We start from the raw sequence: 19,188 nt of genomic DNA on the forward strand, positions 1-19,188 counted from the left end.
CCACCGCCACCATCCCTGGATATGTCCCTGTCCTGTCCCACCAGCAGGACAGTCCCAGCAGAGGTGGCAGCACAGTGGTATATAATCTGGAGGAAGTTGCCCTGAGTATCCTTAACCTCGACTCCCATGAATTCTCATGGCATCAGGTCATACATGGGCAACTCCTGATGATTACCATGTACTGCACCCCCCCTCCCCCCCTCCGCCCCCGCGCCGCCGCCGCCGCCCCCCCCCCCCCCCCCACCCAACCCCCCAACCACCTCCCACATGAGTGATTCAGAGGTTGTGGATCTATATAAGAACAGGGCGACTGCACCAATTGCAACAATTATCAAGGCATCTCCCTGCTGCACGTCATGGGAAAAGTATTTGCCAATGTTGTCCTTGTTAGACTGCAGATCCTGGCTGAACACATCTACCCCAAATCCCAGTGTGGTTTCAGATCTACAACTGACATGATCTCAGTCCAGCAGCCGCAAGAGAAATGCCGTGAACAAAAGAGACCACTATATACTGCCTTCTTCAATCTCACCAAGGTATTCGACTATGTGAACAGAGCTGGTTTATTTAAACTGCTGGAGAAATTGGCCTGTCAAAGCTTCTCAATATAATCTCCTCTTTCTATGACAACGTGATGGGTAAGGTCAGCTACGATGGGGCAACATCTGAACCCTTTGAGATCCACAGTGGGGTCAAACAGGTTGTGTTCTGGCCCCAACACATTTTGACATATTCTGCCTTCAGGTACGGAAGGTGTTTGTTTACATACCAGAACTGATGGAAAGCTGTTCAGCCTTTCTGGCCTAAGATCCAAGGCAAAGGTATGCAAAGTCCTCATCAGAGAGTTGCTATTCGCTGACTATGCCGCACTCACATTCCATTCTGAGGAACACCTTCGCAGAAAATGCCATAGAGAACCACAAGAGTTCAAATCAACGCTTTGCCAATTTTATGATGCATGTCTGCACAATCTCCTTTTCATTTGCCCATTATATACTTTCCTGTTAAATTATTTAAAGAAAAGTTGTCTTGATCCTCAGAAAGTGAGAGTATGTATGCCACAGAGAGCCAGCATTGACTTGATGGGCTGATTGGCCTCCTTCTGTACCATAATGATTCTATGACTCTATAAATTATCTGATAACCTGTGAGGGGGTTACAGAAACATACCGAGGGTGTAATTCAAACCCAATAAAATGGATAATTTATGGTCAAGTAGGATGTTTAAAGTTTTAAAAATCTCATGCCCAAATCTAACCCACCTTGAACCTTGAACCTACCCACTCCTAGTTTTAATGGAGGCGGGTGGGCGGAGAGAGAATGTCAACCTACCTGCTTTTAGGAGGACATCACTAAAATATTTTAATGAAGACTGCTGCACGAAAGAGGTAAGCACATCAAGCAAGAGTGCCTCCCCTAGACCCCAAGCTAACCTTCTTACCTGCTGGCGTTTGGATTCCTCAGACTCCCCACATCTCAGTGATCTGATAACCACCTGGCAACATTCACTGACTCTCCCCACTCCTCCTAAACCCCACCACTAACCAATCTCTCTCCAAACTACACTGTAGCTCACAATCTCTACCCCAAGGAGCAGGGAATCTACCTGGTCCTGGGCTGCAACCTGTTCTGCAGCAGGGAGCCAAACCTGTCAAACGGGCTGGCCTGGAAATCCATGTATGCAGATCATTAAAATGTCATGAGCAAGTGATGGCCAGTGGAATACTGGCCTTTATATCTGAAGGATTAGAATAAAAGGTGGGGTAGGGGGAGTAGAAGTCTTCTTTCAGCTATAAAAAGCTCTGGTTGGGGCACACCTGGAGTACTTTGAGCAGTTCTGGATACCACACCTTAGGAAGGATAAATTGACCTTGGATGGAGTGCAACGTGTATTTACCAGAATGATACATAGACTTCAAGAGTTAAATTACGAGGAGAGATTGCACAAATTAAGGTTGTGTTCCCTGGAATTTAGAAGGTTAAGGGCGATCTGATCGAAGTTTTCAAGATGTTAAGGGGAACAAATACATTGATTGGGAGAAACTATTTCTGCTGGGTTGAGGAATCTACGACTAGGAGCACATACCCAGGTCCAGGTCATTTATATGTAACAAGAAAAGTCTTCATATCCACCCTTTTGTAATCCCACTGTATCCTTTTCTCCAGTCTGAAAATCATCTGTTCACCACTACTCGCTGCCTCATATCCCTTAGCTAATTATGTAACCAAGTTACCACTGTCTCTTTATTACCAGGTGCTTTGATTTGCCAAACAAGTCTGAAATTTATTACTTTATTAAATGCTTTTTAAAAGTCTTTATATACCTATTTTCTTCAACCCTGTCTGTTACTTCAACACAAAACTCAATAATACATAGGTCTTCCTCTGTCATCAGTGAAATCAATAATTGCACAGTGCACAGTGGAGCACCTTGTTTACAGGATGCATACTTTAATAATGTGTGAAAATTAAATGTCATGTGACACTAACGATGAAGTATGATTCATCTTGGTTATCACCATCTCCTCAACAAGTGTGAAAATATTCTGACCTATTTATTTTCTACATATAGCTCCCATCTGCATGTTGCAATGTAGTCTCCACATCAGCACAAATAAGATATTAGATTAACAACAAATAAGACTATTTGCACAAAGTGGGTCTAGAGGCATTAATTAAAATTAATAGTTTAAAGAAGGTACTAACTAGATCCTGAAAGGGTGGGTTGAGATTTTTTTTCCCTCTTGCTTAGATTATGGATGGGCAGCTGAGATCTTACAATTCCTGCACCACGTGGGAACTTCAGGACATGTCATGTGCCGCAGGGGCCCATGTTTGTAGGCGTTTCTTTACCCGTCATTGTGAATCCCGCGTGTTGCTTCCGTGGTGCCAGAGGAAAGGACATCATGGAGAAGGTGCAGAATGTTCCGCAGGGGTAAAGAAGTAAGTCAGAAGTTGAGGTACATGTCAGTACCAATGAGGGCTGGTATTGAGATCCCATGGTAAGACTTTCAGAAGTTAGGGAGGAAGTTTAAAAAGTAGGACCTTGAAGGTAGTAGTCTCTGGATTACTCCCAGGGCCATGCTTAAAAATGACTTAGATATTGGAATATAGAGTAAAATTTCAAAATTTGCCAATGTTACCAAACTTGGAAGTGTGGCAAACTGTGAGTATTTTAACAGTCAGCTGCAATAGGACATAAACAGGCTGGCAGAATGGGCGGACAGGTGACGATGGAATTAAATACAGAGAAATGTGAGGTCATGCATTTTAGCAGAATGGATAGAGAAAGGCAATACAGACTTAAAGCCACAGTTTGTGAAGATTATGCTGGGTTAGAGGGACCTGGGTATTCATATGCATAGATCTTTGAAGGTGATAGGATGTATTGATTTCGGCTCCATAAATAGAGGCTTTGAGTACAAGAGGAGGGAAGTTATGCTGAATTATTATAAAGCCCTGGTTAGGCCACAATTGGAGTGTTGCTTCCAGTTTTGGTCACCATACTTTAGAAAGGATGTGAGGGTCCTTGAGAGGACATCTCACATCTGTGTTGTTCCCCTTGGACCAAAGGAGGTTGAGAGGAGATTTGATAGAACTATACAAGATTATGACAATTTTAGATAAGATAGACAAAAAAAAGCTGTTCCCATTAGTTGATGGTACAAAGACTAGGGGACACAGATTAAAGGTAGACAAAAATAAACTGTTCTTATTAGCTGATTGTACAAGGATTTTGGACACAGATTTAAGGTTTTGAGCAAAAGATACAGGGCGGACGTGAGGACAAACTTTTTTATGCAGTGAGTGGTAATGATCTGTAACGCATTGCCCTCGAGGGTGGTGGAAGCGGAGATGATCAGTAATTTCAAGCAGAAACTGAATGGGCACTTGAGGGAAATAAACCTACGGGGCTGCGGGGATAGAGCAGGGATGTGAGACTGACTGGATTGCGCTACAGAGAGCAGGCATGGACTCAATGGGCTGAATGGCTTCCTTCTGTGACTCTATGGGCAGAATTTTACCGGCAGGCCTTTTGGGGTGTGGGCGGGGGGGTGGGTGGTATATAATTTCCTGGGTGGCCTTCTTGCTGCATTCCCACCAGTCCTTGACTTGTCCACATTTTTAATGGGGTATGGGTTTTGGGCGAGGCCTAGGGTGATGGGAGGAGTTCAAGGTCAGTGGGGAAGCCCGGCAGGTAATCCTGGGTCTGTCTCCCCTCCCCAGATGGCCTTGCCATCATGGCTCCCATCCCTCTCTCCTCCCCTCCTGAGCCTCCACTTCTATCCCCGCAGCGAGACCCCGCAACTCCCTGGTCCAGTATGCTCTGGCACTTAGACTTGTGAGACTGCTTGCAAATCCCAGCAGTGGTCACCACTACCAGGTGGAGATTGGCCGGCAGCTGTCTGAGGCAGGACTTCCACCCGCGCGATGGGTAGATGTCCAGCGTCCAACCAGTTAACTCTCCGTGCAGCGTTAAATGGCAGCGGGGCTGCCGTGATCGGTGGGGGTGCATTCTCTGCCGACCCTTCAGGTGGCGGGGTGGGAAATTCCGCTATCCGACAGATTCTGCCCGATGACTCTATTCCAAAGAAAGCAATTTCAAAGCATCAAATCAGAGCAAAGGTAATGACCTGGATTTTACACTGTAGTGTAACTGCCTGATTAGCGCCATAGGAATGGAATGGATTTTTTTTTATAGGAACTTCACTTCTTGCTTAATGCTCACTCCTGCCACTTTCATAATTTTCTATCAGAAGTGATGTCTAATATACCCATCCAAATATGGGCAGACACATTAGAATTAAGCGCAAATGATGGCAATATACATATGACAGATTTACCATCATTTACATCTTAGCAATACAGAATGCAAGCAGCACCAGTGTCTTTCTGACATCCAGTATTTTTATGGGAGGTGGGGCGAGGTTACTGTGATGACTGCCACTTTAAGATCGGTTCAACTCAGTAGGGGGTCATGTGATTTGTTCAACCAATGTGTGGCGAGCGCGGGGGAATAAATTCTAGGGAGGGGATTCCTAGGGAAAAACGGCTGTATGAGGGGCTGGCTGTATATAAGCAGCCACGGAAGCTCTCGTGTAAATAAAGTTTATTTTGTTTGACTAAGAAGCCTCCCAGAGCATGTTTCTACAGGTACTTAAAAATCAGTTGCGTCACCGTGCAGGTCAATAAGGCCATGACAAAAGCAAGCCAAACAAGGGGTTTATTTCTAGAGGGATAGAATTTAAAAATACAATAGTTATGCTAAACTTGTATTGAACCTTGGTTAGATGACACTTGGGGCAGAATTTTACGCCCCAGGAGTACTGTGTGCAGCTCTGTCACTACTCGATAAACTGGAGAGGGATTTTCAAGCATGATACAGAACTACGAGGTTATACTTATGAAGAAACAATGAACAGGTTGGATCTCTTTCCTTTTGAAAGTGGAAGATTGAGGAGTAACTTCTAAGAGTTCTTTAAAATGAAGTAGAGGCTTATTTGAATAGACACAGAGGGCTGAATGTTCCCCATGGCCAGGGGGAACTGGAGTCAGAACTGATTTTGGGTTCCAAACCCACCTCTGATGGGAAACTGATTAAAGTGAAAGTTTTCATGTGGGTGACCCCTTAATTGACATGGAGACAGGCTCCCTGTCCAATTATGGTGGCATGCGGACTCTCGAAGATGGAGGCCATATCCAGCTTCAGTGAAGCTCCTGGCTGTAGTACAAGATAAGTAACATGGAGAGCATTTCAACAAGCAGCTGCACTGTCAGCCAGAAAGTTTAACTAAAAAATTTCAAAAAATGTATTAAAACAAAATAAAAAGCAGCCAGGTCATCACATGGGGGCGGGGGGGGCGGTGAGGGGAGTGGGGGGGGGGGGTGAAGGGGGGAGTGGGGGGGTGAAGGGGGGAGTGGGGGGGTGAAGGGGGGAGTGGGGGGGTGAAGGGGGAGGATGGGGGGGGGTGGGTGAGGGGGGGGTTGGTGGGTGAGGGGGGTGGGGGGGTGGGTGAGGGGGGTGGGGGGGTGGGTGAGGGTGGTGGGGGGGTGGGTGAGGGTGGTGGGGGGGTGAAGAGGGGTGGTGGGAGGAGCCCCCTTACAGGGCAGTCTATGGTTGTAACCCCATCCAGGCAGGCAGGGAGGGCCAGTAGTCCCACCAGGAGTGCTGGTACCCCAGCTTGCTGCTTAGTGGCTGCCTCCAGGCAGTTGATCTGTCCCCTGTCGTGTCGGGAAATTGGAGGCTGACTAGAAAATCCCTGTCGACCCTCCATTACCTATCTTTAAAACATACAGGTCTGCTTGCCTTCCTTGTGGGGGCGGTCAACCTTCCCTGACCCCGAACCCACGTTAGCCAAAATGGCCGACGACAGAACAAGGTCAGGAAGCTGGCACACCTACGGGCCTTGACATTTTTGGGCCCGTCCGCCTGAAAATTCAGCGCAGAGAAAGTGTTTTCACTCGCGGGGAAGAGCAAAAATAGTGACCATCCGTATAGTCACCCGCAGGAGATCATTGAGAAGAAACTTCCCTACCCAGAGAGTGGTGAGAATGTACAACTTGCTACCATAGGAAGTAGTTGAAGTCAATAGGATGCTTTTAAGGGGAAGCTTTATGAGCATTTGAGGAAGAAGGGAAAAGAGAGTTATGCTGATATAATGACAAAGTATGGGAGGAGGCTCAAGTGGAATAAAAACATTGGCATGGGCTGGTTGGGCTGAATGACCTATGTAATAATTGATTTAAAAGCCAGAGCCAACCTCTGCCTCCTTCCAGTAGACATCCTGGGCAGAGCCTGGAAAGCTTATATTAAAAAAAGTCTCTGAGCTTGGAAAATTAGCTGGGTCAGTGGCAGGCCTGAAGAATTTGGTGGAACATTCTGCCCATGTTTGTGAGTGAGAGAAAGCTGGTGAATGCTAATTTGGGCTGCACTTGTAGAAAATGGTAATGTGACTTGCTCATCACAGCAATAGGAAATGTGTAGAGAACTGTATCTTTATTCAAGTCACGAACTTGCCTTCACTGTGGCATATATCATTTCTACACGGTAACGCTATAGGACCTCTGCCCACTGGTGTGCCCATGAAGTTCCTGTTGGGTCTTTCTACCTCACTTTCCCACTCCTAGCATTTAGCATTAGTTATATGTTTCCACGGCTTCCATACTGTTGCCTCCTCTTTGGTAAGAGTGGGGAATTTTCGTCTCCCTCTAATTTATGCTGTGGGATAGCAGGTATGAAGGGTGCAAATGCAATCTAACTTGCCTGCTGGGAAACTGACAAGGTTGGGTGCAATAATAAAAATAAAACGCTGCAGGTGCTGGAGATCTGAAATAAAAACAGAAAGTCCTTGAAAAGTGCAGCCAGTCTGGCAGCATCAGTGGGGAGAGAAACAGAGGGCAACATTTTTTCCCCCGTCCGGGGGTGGGGGAAGTGCGGGAGTGGGCGCAAGCGGGCGGGCTTCTGATCAGTGCCCCCGGTCGGGGGCGTGCCACCATTTTACGTGGGCGGGCCAATTAAGGCCCGGCTAGCATGACATCCGCCAGGAACCGCTATGCGCTCCCTATGCGGGCAGGGTGGGATTCCCTCAGCCGGGCGTGCGCTTTTTCGCAAAGTGCTGCCTCAGGGAGATTGGCTCCAATTTAAAACTTTGAATAAAGATTAGAAAAAAATTTCCCTGCCATGTGCCCTCATGTGACACTGTCACATGAGTTGGGACATGTCCATCACTTTTATTGTAAAATATTCTGCATTTTTTAAATCACTCATGTAACCTCATCCCGCCCGTGGATGAGGTTTCTTGTTTTTTCACAAGCCTGCCTGGGCTCCCGGCCTGCCCGCCAACCTTAAGGTTGGACGGGCAGGTCCATTAATGAGTTCAATTGGCTTTTTAATGGCCTTAATAGGCCGTTGACAGGTCGGCGGGTGCGCATCGGAGTCAGATGCGCACCCGCCAAACTGACAATCTAAATGACGCGGGGTGACGTCGGGCGTGCGTTTGACGTCACCCTGTGTCATTTTACGTGTCGGCGAGCGGGCCCCGCCCCCGCTTACTGACCGGAAGATGCTGGCCAGAGTTTGAGCCCAATGTGATTCTTCTTTGGAACCCTTCTTCAGAAGATTGGGTGCAATGTATGGTTTTATACCCTGCTTGAGCCCACCCTCTAGTAAAGTTAGTGGAGATTAATATTGGTTGTGTGGTAATATACCAGCATTCCATCTGACCTGTGTGTTTCCCGCCTGTTGAGTTAGGTCAAAATTATTAACTTAACGTATTTATCAGAAATTTCTTATTCCCTTTACATTTATGGTCTGCTGATGCACCAAACCATATCTGATATGGAGTATTACATTAAATTTAAGATACTACTGTTACTTGAACTTGTTTGACTTTTGCAGGGGAGTTTTAAATTCCTGGGAAGAATGTCACGTGGGGCATTTCATGATGGCTCAGTGGTCCATTGTTATTCTTTTTTTTAATTGCTTCATGGGATGTGGGTATCACTGGCAAAGCCAAAATTTATTGTCCAGTCCTAACTTCGCTTGAGAAGGTAGTGGTGAGCTGCCTTTGTGAACGGCTGTCTACCCTAGGACTACAATTTATTATCTAATTACCCTCTTCACTTAGTCTCCGATATATATTACGAATTATAAATTGGTCAGGTCTATCAAATTTTGTTAAGTTCTACTTTGTTGCAATGAATGAGGACACAGGCTGAGCGCTGTCAACATTAGGAAAATTCAGGGTGCAAGATTTTCCATCATGAGGCATTCACAAAGCCTGTAGTGTTGCTTTGCACCAGGATGGTTAAAAGCAGCATACCATATCCATTGCATGTTAAAGAAGATAGTTTGACAGTGCTTTCGTCTGGGTTTGCTGCTCCAGCACTGCAATGCAGCTGCTTCAAGCAACTGATTTTCAATTACCTTTGGAGTTACTATTTCGGTTAACTACATGACGATGAATAGCTCACTCATTAGAAATAATTTGAAAGAATAAGCATTGCCTGTAGTGTACATGTAGCTGATACAATTGCCTCATTCTCCCTCCCAATTAAAGTTTAAGCTTTGGAAATTAACTAAAGTCACCTTTTTATATTTTAGTGATTGAAAATAATTGTCTTGTCACTTTGGTGGTTGGAGACTGGTGAGCAGCACGTAGCACATTTGAATGATTTGAATAAAAGCAAAACACTGTGGATGCTGGAAATCTGGAACAAAAACAGAAAATGCTGGAAAAACTCAGCAGGTTTGGCAGCATCTGTGGAGAGGGAAACAGAGTTAGCGTTTCGAGTCCGTATGACCCTTCTTCAGGGCTGAAGAGAAGTGGAAATGTGATGAAACTTATACTGTTTAAGGGGGGTGGGGCAGGTGGAGCTGGATAGAAGGCCAGTGATGAATTTCGGGCTCGGCACAATGCTGAACTCTTCTTCCGCTGCTGTCGTCTCCGTGCTCACTTCTTTGGGCACGAGTCCTCCCCCTGTCCCACAGATCCTTTCACCAAACTCCAGTATTCTCCCTCCACCTGGACCCCTCCCTCTGACCTCTTACCTGCTCTCGATCTTTTCATTGAGAACTGTCGGCGTGACATCGGCCGTCTCAATTTCTCTGCTCCTCTCACCCACTCTAACCTGTCTCCATCTGAACTTGCTGCACTCCATTCCCTAGGTCCAACCCTGACTTTGTTATCAACCTGCCGACAAGGGTGGTGCTGTTGTTGTCTGGCGCACTGACCTCTACCTCGCAGAGGCTGAGCGCCAACTCTCAGACACTTCCTCCTACCTCCCCCTGGACCATGACCCCATCAAACATCAAGCCATTGTTTCCAGGACTGTCACTGACTTCATCTCCTCTGGAGATCTTCCCTCCACAGCTTCAAACCTCATAGTCTCCCTATCCCGGACAGCCCGCTTCTACCTCCTTCCCAAAATCCACAAACAGGACTGTCCCAGTAGACCAATCGTGACAGCCTGTTCCTGCTCCACAGAACTCATTTCTTCCTATCTTGACTCCGTTCTCTCTCCCCTTGTCCAGCCTCTTCCCACCTACATCCGCGATTCCTCTGATGTCCTACGTCATATCAACAATTTCCAGTTGTCTGGACCTAACTGCCTCCTCTTCACCATGGACGTCCAATCCCTCTATACCTCCATCTCCCACCAGGATGGACTGAGGGCTCACCGCTTCTTCCTTGAACAGAAGCCCGAACAATCCCCATCCACCACTATCCTCCTCTGTCTGACTGAACTTGTTCTCTCACTGAACAACCCCTACTTAAATTTATCTCACTTCCTCCAAATGAGAGGTGTGGCTAAGGGTACCCGCATGGGCCCCAGTTATGCCTGTCTTTTTATGGGGTATGTGGAACATTCCTTGTTCCAGTCCTACTCAGGCCCCCTCCCACAATGCTTTTTTCGGTACATCGATAACTGTTTCAGTGCTGCTTCATGCTCTTCTCTGCACCTGGATAAATTTATTAATTTTGCTTCCAATTTCCACCCCTCTATCACCTTCACATGGTCCATCTCTGACACTTCTCTTCCCTTCCTTGCACTCTCTGTCTCCATTTCTGGTTATAGACTGTCCACCAAAATTCATTACAAGCCCACCAACTCCCACAGATCCTCACACCCCGCTTCCTGTAAGGACTCCATCCAGTTTGCTCAGTTTCTTCACCTCCATCGCATCTGTTCTGATGATGCCACTTTCCAAAATGGTGCTTCTAATATGACTTCCTTCTTCCTTAACCGAGCTTTCCCACCCACGGTGGTTGACAGGGCCCTCAACTGTGTCCGACCCATCTCCCGCACCTCTGCCCTCACACCTTCCTCTCCCTCCCAGAACCATGATAGGGTCCCCCTAGTCCTCACTTTTCACCTCACCAGCCTCCGCATTCAAAGGATTATCCTCCATCATTTCTGCCAACTCCAGCATGATGTCACCACCAAACACATCTCCTCACCACCTGCCACAGCACTCCCCCCACCGCCCCGCCGGCAGCATTCCATAGCAACCATTCTCTCCGGGACACCCTGGTCCACTCCTCCATCACCCCCAACACCTCATCCTCTCCCCACAGCACATTCCCATGCAATTGCAGAAGGTGCAACACCTGCCCCTTTACCTCCTCCCTCCTCACCGTCCAAGGGCCCAAACACTCCTTTCAAGTGAAGCAGCGCTTCACTTGAACCTCCTTCAATTTAGTCTACTGCATTCGCTGCTCCCAATGTGGCCTCCTCTACATCGGGGAGACCAAACGCAGACTGGGTGACCGCTTTGCGGAACACCTTCGGTCTGTCCACAAGCATGAGCCAGTCCTTCCTGTCGCTTTCCATTTCAACACTCCACCCTGCTCTCATGCCCACATGTCCATCCTTGGCCTGCTGCAATGTTCCAGTGAAGCCCAACTCAAACTGGAGGAACAGCCCCTCATCTTCCGATTAGGCACTTTACAGCCTTCCGGACTTAACATTGAGTTCAATAATTTCAGACCTGGGGCTGCATCTTCCGGTTGGCAAGCGAGGGGGGGCGGGGCCCACTCGCTGACGCATAAAATGACTGTGCACCTGCCGAACTATCAAAGGCTTATTAAGGCCATTAAAAAGTAATTAAACTGATTAATGGACCTGCCGGACCAACCTTAAGGTTGGCAGGCAGCAAAGAGCCCAGGCGGCCTTCAGAGAAAACATGAAACCTCATCCACTGGTGGGATGAGGTTTCATGAGGGTATTTAAATTTGTATGAAATCTCTGAATAAAAGAAATTGACAAGTCCCAGCTCATGTGACAGTGTCACATGAGGGGACATGTCAGAAATTTTTTTTTCTGCCTTAGATGAAATTTTGAACCTTGAGCCGATGTCCCTGAGGCAGCACTTTGCCTCAGGGAGATCTGTGCGCTCCTTCGTGGGCATGCGCAAGAGAGCCCACTCCCGGCTCAGGGAATTCCCCCCCGCCCGCACAGGGAACGCACAGCACTTCCGAGCGGACGTCATGCTGGGCGGGCCTTAATTGGCCTGCCCACGTAAAATGGCACTGCGCCCCCAAGTGGGGGCGCTGATCGGGAACTCGCCCACTCCCGCACAAGCCCCCCTGACGAGGGGGGGGATTCTGCCCATGAACTCTCTCCTCCGTCCTCACCCCCTTTTTCTACATTCATTTTTATTTTTTATCCAGTTATTTTTATTCATTTATCCATGGTTTTATCCCCGTTTTTATCCTCCCATCTATCCCATTTTCTATCTTTATTTTTTCCCCATCACCGCCCCCTCCCCCACCCCATCCCCATACAGAGCCACCTGTTACTTGTTCCATGTTGTTCTTTCACTCAATGCTACCCTTGTTCTGTTATTATCACATTCTGCTTTCTTATCTTTATTCACTATCAGCACCTTTTTTTAGCAATAACCACTACAATTAATACTCCCTTTGTCCTTTAGTTCATGACATCTTTGTCAATCCCTCCTTTGTCCCCACCTATCGCTGGCCTTCTATCCAGCTCCACCTGCCCCACCCGATTTAAACAGTATAAATTTTATCACATTTCCACCTCTCTTCAGCTCTGAAGAAGGGTCATACAGACTAGAAACGTTAACTCTGTTCCTCTCTCCACAGATGCTGCCAGACCTGCTGAGCTTTTCCAGCATTTTCTGTTGTCGAATGATATGAATGATGCTTTGACTTCTCATTTTCAGCAATGTAAATATGTTGTCCTGATGAGCAATAGAACTAATGCAGCAGTATATGTTTACCGTCACTAGATCTAGACTGCTGCACATAATCAAAATCGTCCCCACTAAGTGTAAGAGTATTTGAACCATAGGCCTGTTATTTAAGACAAGGCTTTCACCAGGGCTATAAATGCTGTGAGAATCCTTTTGCTTTCTCTCACTCACTACTTAGAGAAAACCATGAAACTGGTGTCTACCACCATAGTGGAGGTATAAGTCTCAGGGGTGAGATTCCTGCCAGACAGTGATGTGAAATTTCTCTATTTCCCATGCCAGCCATTCTGAGTAAGACTGCCAATATACAAGGCTTTTGGGATTTGATTTATAAGAAAAACAAACTGAATTACAGAATGTGATCCCAAAGCACTATTGAAGGTTTTCTGAAATCCAATGTAATGAAAAGGAATTTATTTAGGCACCTTGCAGCAGTGGGCCTGGTCAGGGGACTTTATTGAGGCCTTTTCTTTAGTTGTAAGTTGTTTGTCGAGGTCTGAGCTTTTTTGAGGGCTGTGTCAGCTTTTGGAACTATCACCTTTACTAAATTTTGTATGCATGCTGTTCCACTCAATCATCTTACTGGATAAGAGGGGGAAGAGTACATTAAAATGATGATATCATAAAGAAATATTGTCCATGAGAGTTTTTATTCTAAACAAAACTATTTTAAAAAAACTTTGCTCTCTCCTTTTTCCTAGGCGTTCCCTTCCCCAAGAATTTTATGCAACTCTGTAAGAAGATTCTCACCAGACTTTTCCGAGTCTTTGTTCACGTTTACATCCACCATTTTGATCGGATTACCACCATGGGAGCTGAAGCCCATGTCAATACCTGCTACAAGCATTTTTACTACTTTGTGACAGAGTTTGAATTGACTGATGAACGGGAATTGGAGCCTTTGGTATGTTTGTTTGCATGTATATCTGTCTGTGAACTTATATTTCTGATGGCTTCAATGTAAAGAAGTAGTCTTGCATTTTAGCTGTTTGTGAATCATAGATGGTATAGCAATTTTCATCTGCTGTTAATGGTGGCTATTTTTCAGTTAGAAAATAGTGTAATCAGCAGCAATGAACTACCGCAACAAAGTAAGACATCACAATTGTCTACAACTTTCTCCCATCCAACCAATTTCTAATTTCTATTCTACCCATGGTTCTTGCATTATTTTTATCCCACACAATGGGCAGAATTTTCACCCCGTTGTGGGGGAAGTTGATGGGCGGGCGAGTGCGGGCACACTTCCGATCGGTGCCCCCGATCGGAGGCGCGGCGCCATTTTACGTGGGCGGGCCAATTAAGCTGTGCGCTCCCTGTATAGGCGGGGGGAAATGCCTAAAATCGAGAGTGCGCTCTTTTGTGCATGCACACGAAAGAGCGCACTCATCTCCCTGAGGCTAAGTGCAGCCTCAGGGAGATTGGCTCTACATGTAAAAAAGATAAAAGTAGAAAAATAAAATTTCTCTTACATGTCACCTCATGTGACAATGTCACATGAGTTGGGACATGTCCATAATTTTTGCACAATCTTTATTAAAATTTTTTAAAGCCTACATGAAACCTCATCTCGCCCGTGGATGAGGTTTCATGTTTTTTTTCTAGTTGTCGCTGGGGCTCCTGGCCTGCCCGCCAACCTTAAGGATGGAAGGGCAGGTCCTTTAATTGCTTAATTGATCCTGTCAATGGCCTCAGTTGGCCATTGACAGGTTGGTGAGCGCACAGCTGATTTTGCTGCGCTCCCGCCTTCCATAAAATTTAAATCGGGCATGGTGACATCGGGAGTTCCCCCCGATATCACCGTGCGTTATTTTACACGTCGGCGAGCAGGCCCTGCCCCCGCTCACCAACAGTAAAATCCTGTCCAATATGTCCAACCCTGTACCTGTTCATTCTACCCTTGATTACTCTGTTCTGTTCCAATGTAGTTCTAATTTATTCATTAATTATCTTCTTCCTCTCCATTGTCTCTTATTCTTGTTCTTTGTGTTTTTCAGAGGTTTCATGGTGATTATGCACAAGATGCAAACTAATGACTTTTAAAATTTGAACTGTCACCATAAAACCTGACCATAATTTGGCCCAAATATGAATGCACTTCAATGGTTGCTGGGTTAAGGGGCTAAGTTGGGCATGTTCAAGGAAACACCAACCAATGAAAATACTGAACAATAGTGCGTGATTTGAAGCAGGAGCGATTTCCCCTAGCATGAGTTAATTCTTTCGAGTTATCAACAGTCACAGATTGCAACTCTTTTGAGTACAATCACAGTTCTTGGTTTCCGGGAGTGGGACATGAACCCACAACCCTCTGATTCAAAGGCGAGGGTGCTATGAACTGAGCCACAGCTGACACCTCCCAGCATGAGTTAATATTGCTGCATGCAACTGTGTTGCCAGATTGTTAACAACTGTTACGACCTCGTGAGGAGGGGTGAAATGACTCCCCTATTCTCCCATTCCAGGTTTGACTGTAACATTGTCTTTTGTGAATTCAGAGAGAATAGGCTTTGCTAATTCTGCTATTTATGCTTTCAGATTGTAAAGAATTAGTCAGACAGGTTTACTTAGATTAAGCAAAGAACAAGATAAGTTTATTGAACTAAAAAAATCTAGGTTAACTGCAACCACCACTCATACGTCACATGCATCTGTCTTGGCCCACGCACACCAGTACAGATGGCAGAGTAAGAGGATAGGCTTACAGGATTTTTAACACTTCGTGAAAAATAAAATGAAGGAGTATATGATTAGCTGTTCCTTGGCTGATCTTGATGCGGTGATTCCACTTTGTGGTTGTTTGTTTCGCTGGGTGTAGGTTGTATGGAGCAGATTTCCACGTTTTATTCCTGAAAGGTCTTGGTTTGCAGTAGATTTCCTATCTCAGGATGTTTACTTTGAAAACTGCACAGCACTTCTAAGAGGGAGAGAGAGAGACAGAGAGGGCACACAGTTTCAGACAGCTGTGTTCAGTACAGCATTGTCTTTTGTTCTCTCTCTCCTGCTTGGTAAGCTGTCCTTAAAGTACCTTGTTGGCTGTATATTCCATAGAAATTCTATTAGTTCATGTCTGCTGTAGTAGTTGTTTCAGAACAGGTAATTGCATTTTGATGTGTCATCTCAGAAACATTTGAAGTCTCAGGATGGTGTGAAGCTATCAGAGGATGGGGACTTCCATGCTTCCCAGGGGGTTGAATTCATCCCACTTGGAGGAATGTGAAATTGTGGACATTGTAGCAGTCTGGGCAGTTTCATCGTTGTCTCTTAGAAGGTTCCAGCGTTTTAAAATCCAGTAAGAAAAAGAAATATTAGAAATTGTATCTTTAAAAAGCACATCCTCGTAACACAGGTTAAGATAAAAAGGTGACTGGAAGACTTCAGACAGACATATTTCACGTCAGAGAAGATGGTGGATCAGAGGCTTTATATAAATATAAATTCCTCAGGTGGCCTTCCTGCCCTCCCCCTATCTGTCCACAATTTTGCAGGAGGAGGCTAGGGCAGTCTCTATCAAGGGGCCCCCCTTTCCATATCGTGCACCCACCCCACCTCCCCAGGACTCTCCCTCCACTCCCCAAGGTCTGCCCCCACCTCCCATCCTTATAATCATGACTACCACCCCCCCCCCCACCCGCCACCAACCACCATCCCGGGCCTCCCCTCCCATCCCCGCCGTGAGACCCAGCAACTATCTGGTCCTGGGGCTCCCAGTACTTAGCCTAGTGTGACTACTTGTAGCGCTCGCAGTGGCACTGCTGGGACTATAGAGCTGCCGAGCAATCTGATTGGTCAGCAGCTTTCTGAGCTGGGACCTCCTCCTAAGTGAGGGGCAGACATCCAGCCTCCAACCAATTAACACATCGTGGAGCAATAAATGGTTGCGGGGCTGCCATGATTGACCGGGATGCATTCCCCACTGACTCTTCGGGTGGCGAGACGGGAAACTCCACCATCGGAAAGATCTTGCCCTATGCGTCTGCACATGAAGAATAAAAATGTAGTTGTGGGCCTGCCCAATCAGAGCATCCATGCAGATCAAATGGTGGCACACAATACAATTACATGGTTCGATCAGCTGGAATTCAGTGTAAGGAGGATTCCAAAAAACCCCAGCAGAATTTCTACACTCCACACTGTCATCATGGGACAAATTATTCAACCCATTCCAAATAGAGTAACAATAGCACACAAGGGAACCCTACATGAATAATTAAACAGTTCATGATCAAAGGAAGTTAATCCTATTGCATTATTGCAGTCGTTCCTGTTCACTCTGCATATAAACTATCATCTAGAAGGAATGCTGGTTTACAGAAGGAACATCTTTAACCGCAGTAAAGGAAAGGAAAGATAACTTTCATTTTTTCCAAAAGACAGAGATGGTTCAGTTTGCCTATCAGCTGATCTGATGTTCCAAGAATTCTAGGATCATCCTGAAATGAAAAGACAGCTCTCTGCTTATCTTCTCAACTGCAAACTCTTCTTAAACCGAGGGTAGGATTTTCTGCATTGGGTCCGGACCCTGACATCAGGGTCAAATGGGGGTCTTGGTCCAGAACAGTGTCAGAAAAGGCACCCGACAGTGATTTTGTCTGAATTTGCTAATTAGAGACCAGTGAGTGTGCTACCCTCCAATAAAGGATGGTGGGTGGGCTCTCAAAGCTGGAGGGCCAATTGGAGGACATCTAGAACAGAGGTCCGCAGCCTGCCATTGTGGGTAAGGAACGGAGCAATTTTAAAAATTTTAATGGTAAAAAATGGCCACATGTGCCAGGTCATCATTGTTTTTTTAATTCATTCAGTGGATGTAGGTGTTGCTGGCTAGGCCAGCATTTATTGCCCATCTCTAATTGCCCTTGCGAAGGTGGTGGGTATCTGCCTTCTTGAACCACTGCAGTCCATGTGGTATAGGTACACCCATGGTGCTGTTAGGGAGGGAGTTCCAGGATTTGGACCCAGCGACAGTGAAGGAACAGTAATATGTTTCCAAGTCAGGATGGTGAGTGGCTTGGAGTGGCGATGTTCCCATGTGTCTGCTGCCTCTGTCCTTCTAGATGGTAGAGGTCGTGGGTTTGGAAGGTGCAGTCTAAGAAGCCTTGGTGAGTTCCTGCAGTGCATCTTGTAGATGGTACACACTGCTGTCACTGTGCGTTGGTGGTGAAGGGAGTGAATGTTTGAGGATGTGGTGACTATCAAGGGGACTGCTTTGTCCTGGACGGTGTCAAGCTTCTTGAGTGTTGCTGGAGCTGCACTCATCCAGGCAAGTGGAGGCTATTCCATCACACTCCTGACTTGTGCCTTATAGATCCAACCAGTGGAGACTTTTCCCTCGAGTCCTGTTGATTCCAGTTTTGCTAGGGCACCTTGATGCCACACTCGGTGAAATGCTGCCTTGATGTCAAGGGCAGTCACTCTCATCTCACCTCTGGAGGTCAGCTCTTTTGTCCATCTGAAGGGGAACCATCCCCTCACACAGAGTGGTCTGTGGCCACAGCTATGACCATGTAGGCAGGAAGGGCCTCGAAAGCATTCTGGAACATTGCCCACCCCCCTCCTATGACCATGTAGGCAGGAAGGGCCTCGAAAGCATTCTGGAACATTGCCCACCCCCCTCCCCCTCAAGTCTGCTGCCTTCTAGCAGCTGGCCTGTTCAAAATGCCACAGGGCCCCACAGGTTGACTGGAAATTTCAGATGCCTCCAATAATCGGCCTTTAAATTGTTCTAACAAGATTCCTGCCATTTCTGGGCAGGTAGCCCTTTTGCCCTCTGATCCTGCCTGCAGAAAAATCTCTTGAATGTGGCATGGTGCTGGCAAAATGATATGTGAGCCGGCAGCACATGACTACATACCCGCCCACATTCTCACCCCCATATAAGGGTGAATGTCCAGCCCCCTTTACCCTGTCTCTTCCACCCTCACCTCCAACAAATGCAAGGAGCTAAAAGACTATTATGTCACTAAGATTGAAACTATTCAATCAGCAGCCTGTACCATTACCCTCCTTCCTCTAGCCCACCGGGTGAAACTTCCTTTTTAAGATTCTTCCCTACCCTAGTCCTGAACTCACAACTTACTTCAGTTTCTCTCTTCTCTGAGCTCATCTTGTCCATGAGACCCACCTCCAACTCCCTCAGCCCGATTCCCACTAAACAGCTGATCATCCGATATCCCTTCCTGATTCCCGTAAGCTGGTATTGTTAACAGTTCCTGTCAAGTCGTCTAACCCTCTCCTTCAAATTTGCTAATATCACTCCTCAAAAAGCAACCCTTGATCCCTCCATCCTTGTAAACGACCGCCCCATCTAAATCCTCGAACACACCATCACCTCCCATATCTCTGCCCATCTTTCTGGAAACTCTATGGACAGGACTTTCCCTGCAGGCTGCTGAACCCTGCCATCAGGCTGAAACGTGACTCAGATGTCTGCGCCGTGGGAAACAGTCGCTCTTTGTGATTTCCCCAGG

General features: G+C 46.5%; 1 protein-coding gene across 1 annotated transcript in view; it reads left to right on the forward strand.

The window, feature by feature from the left end:
- The window catches only part of LOC144692275 (MOB kinase activator 3C-like), a 70,951-nt gene that overhangs the window by 39,760 nt on the left and 12,003 nt on the right, over positions 1-19,188 (forward strand). Inside the window, exon 3 of the mRNA XM_078560899.1 lies at positions 13,423-13,625. Within this exon, the coding sequence (XP_078417025.1) occupies positions 13,423-13,625 (203 nt within the window). The remainder of the gene's footprint in view (positions 1-13,422; positions 13,626-19,188) is intronic.

The sequence above is a fragment of the Cetorhinus maximus genome, chromosome 17 (genome assembly GCF_964194155.1).
Source record: "Cetorhinus maximus chromosome 17, sCetMax3.hap1.1, whole genome shotgun sequence".
NCBI lineage: Eukaryota > Metazoa > Chordata > Chondrichthyes > Lamniformes > Cetorhinidae > Cetorhinus > Cetorhinus maximus.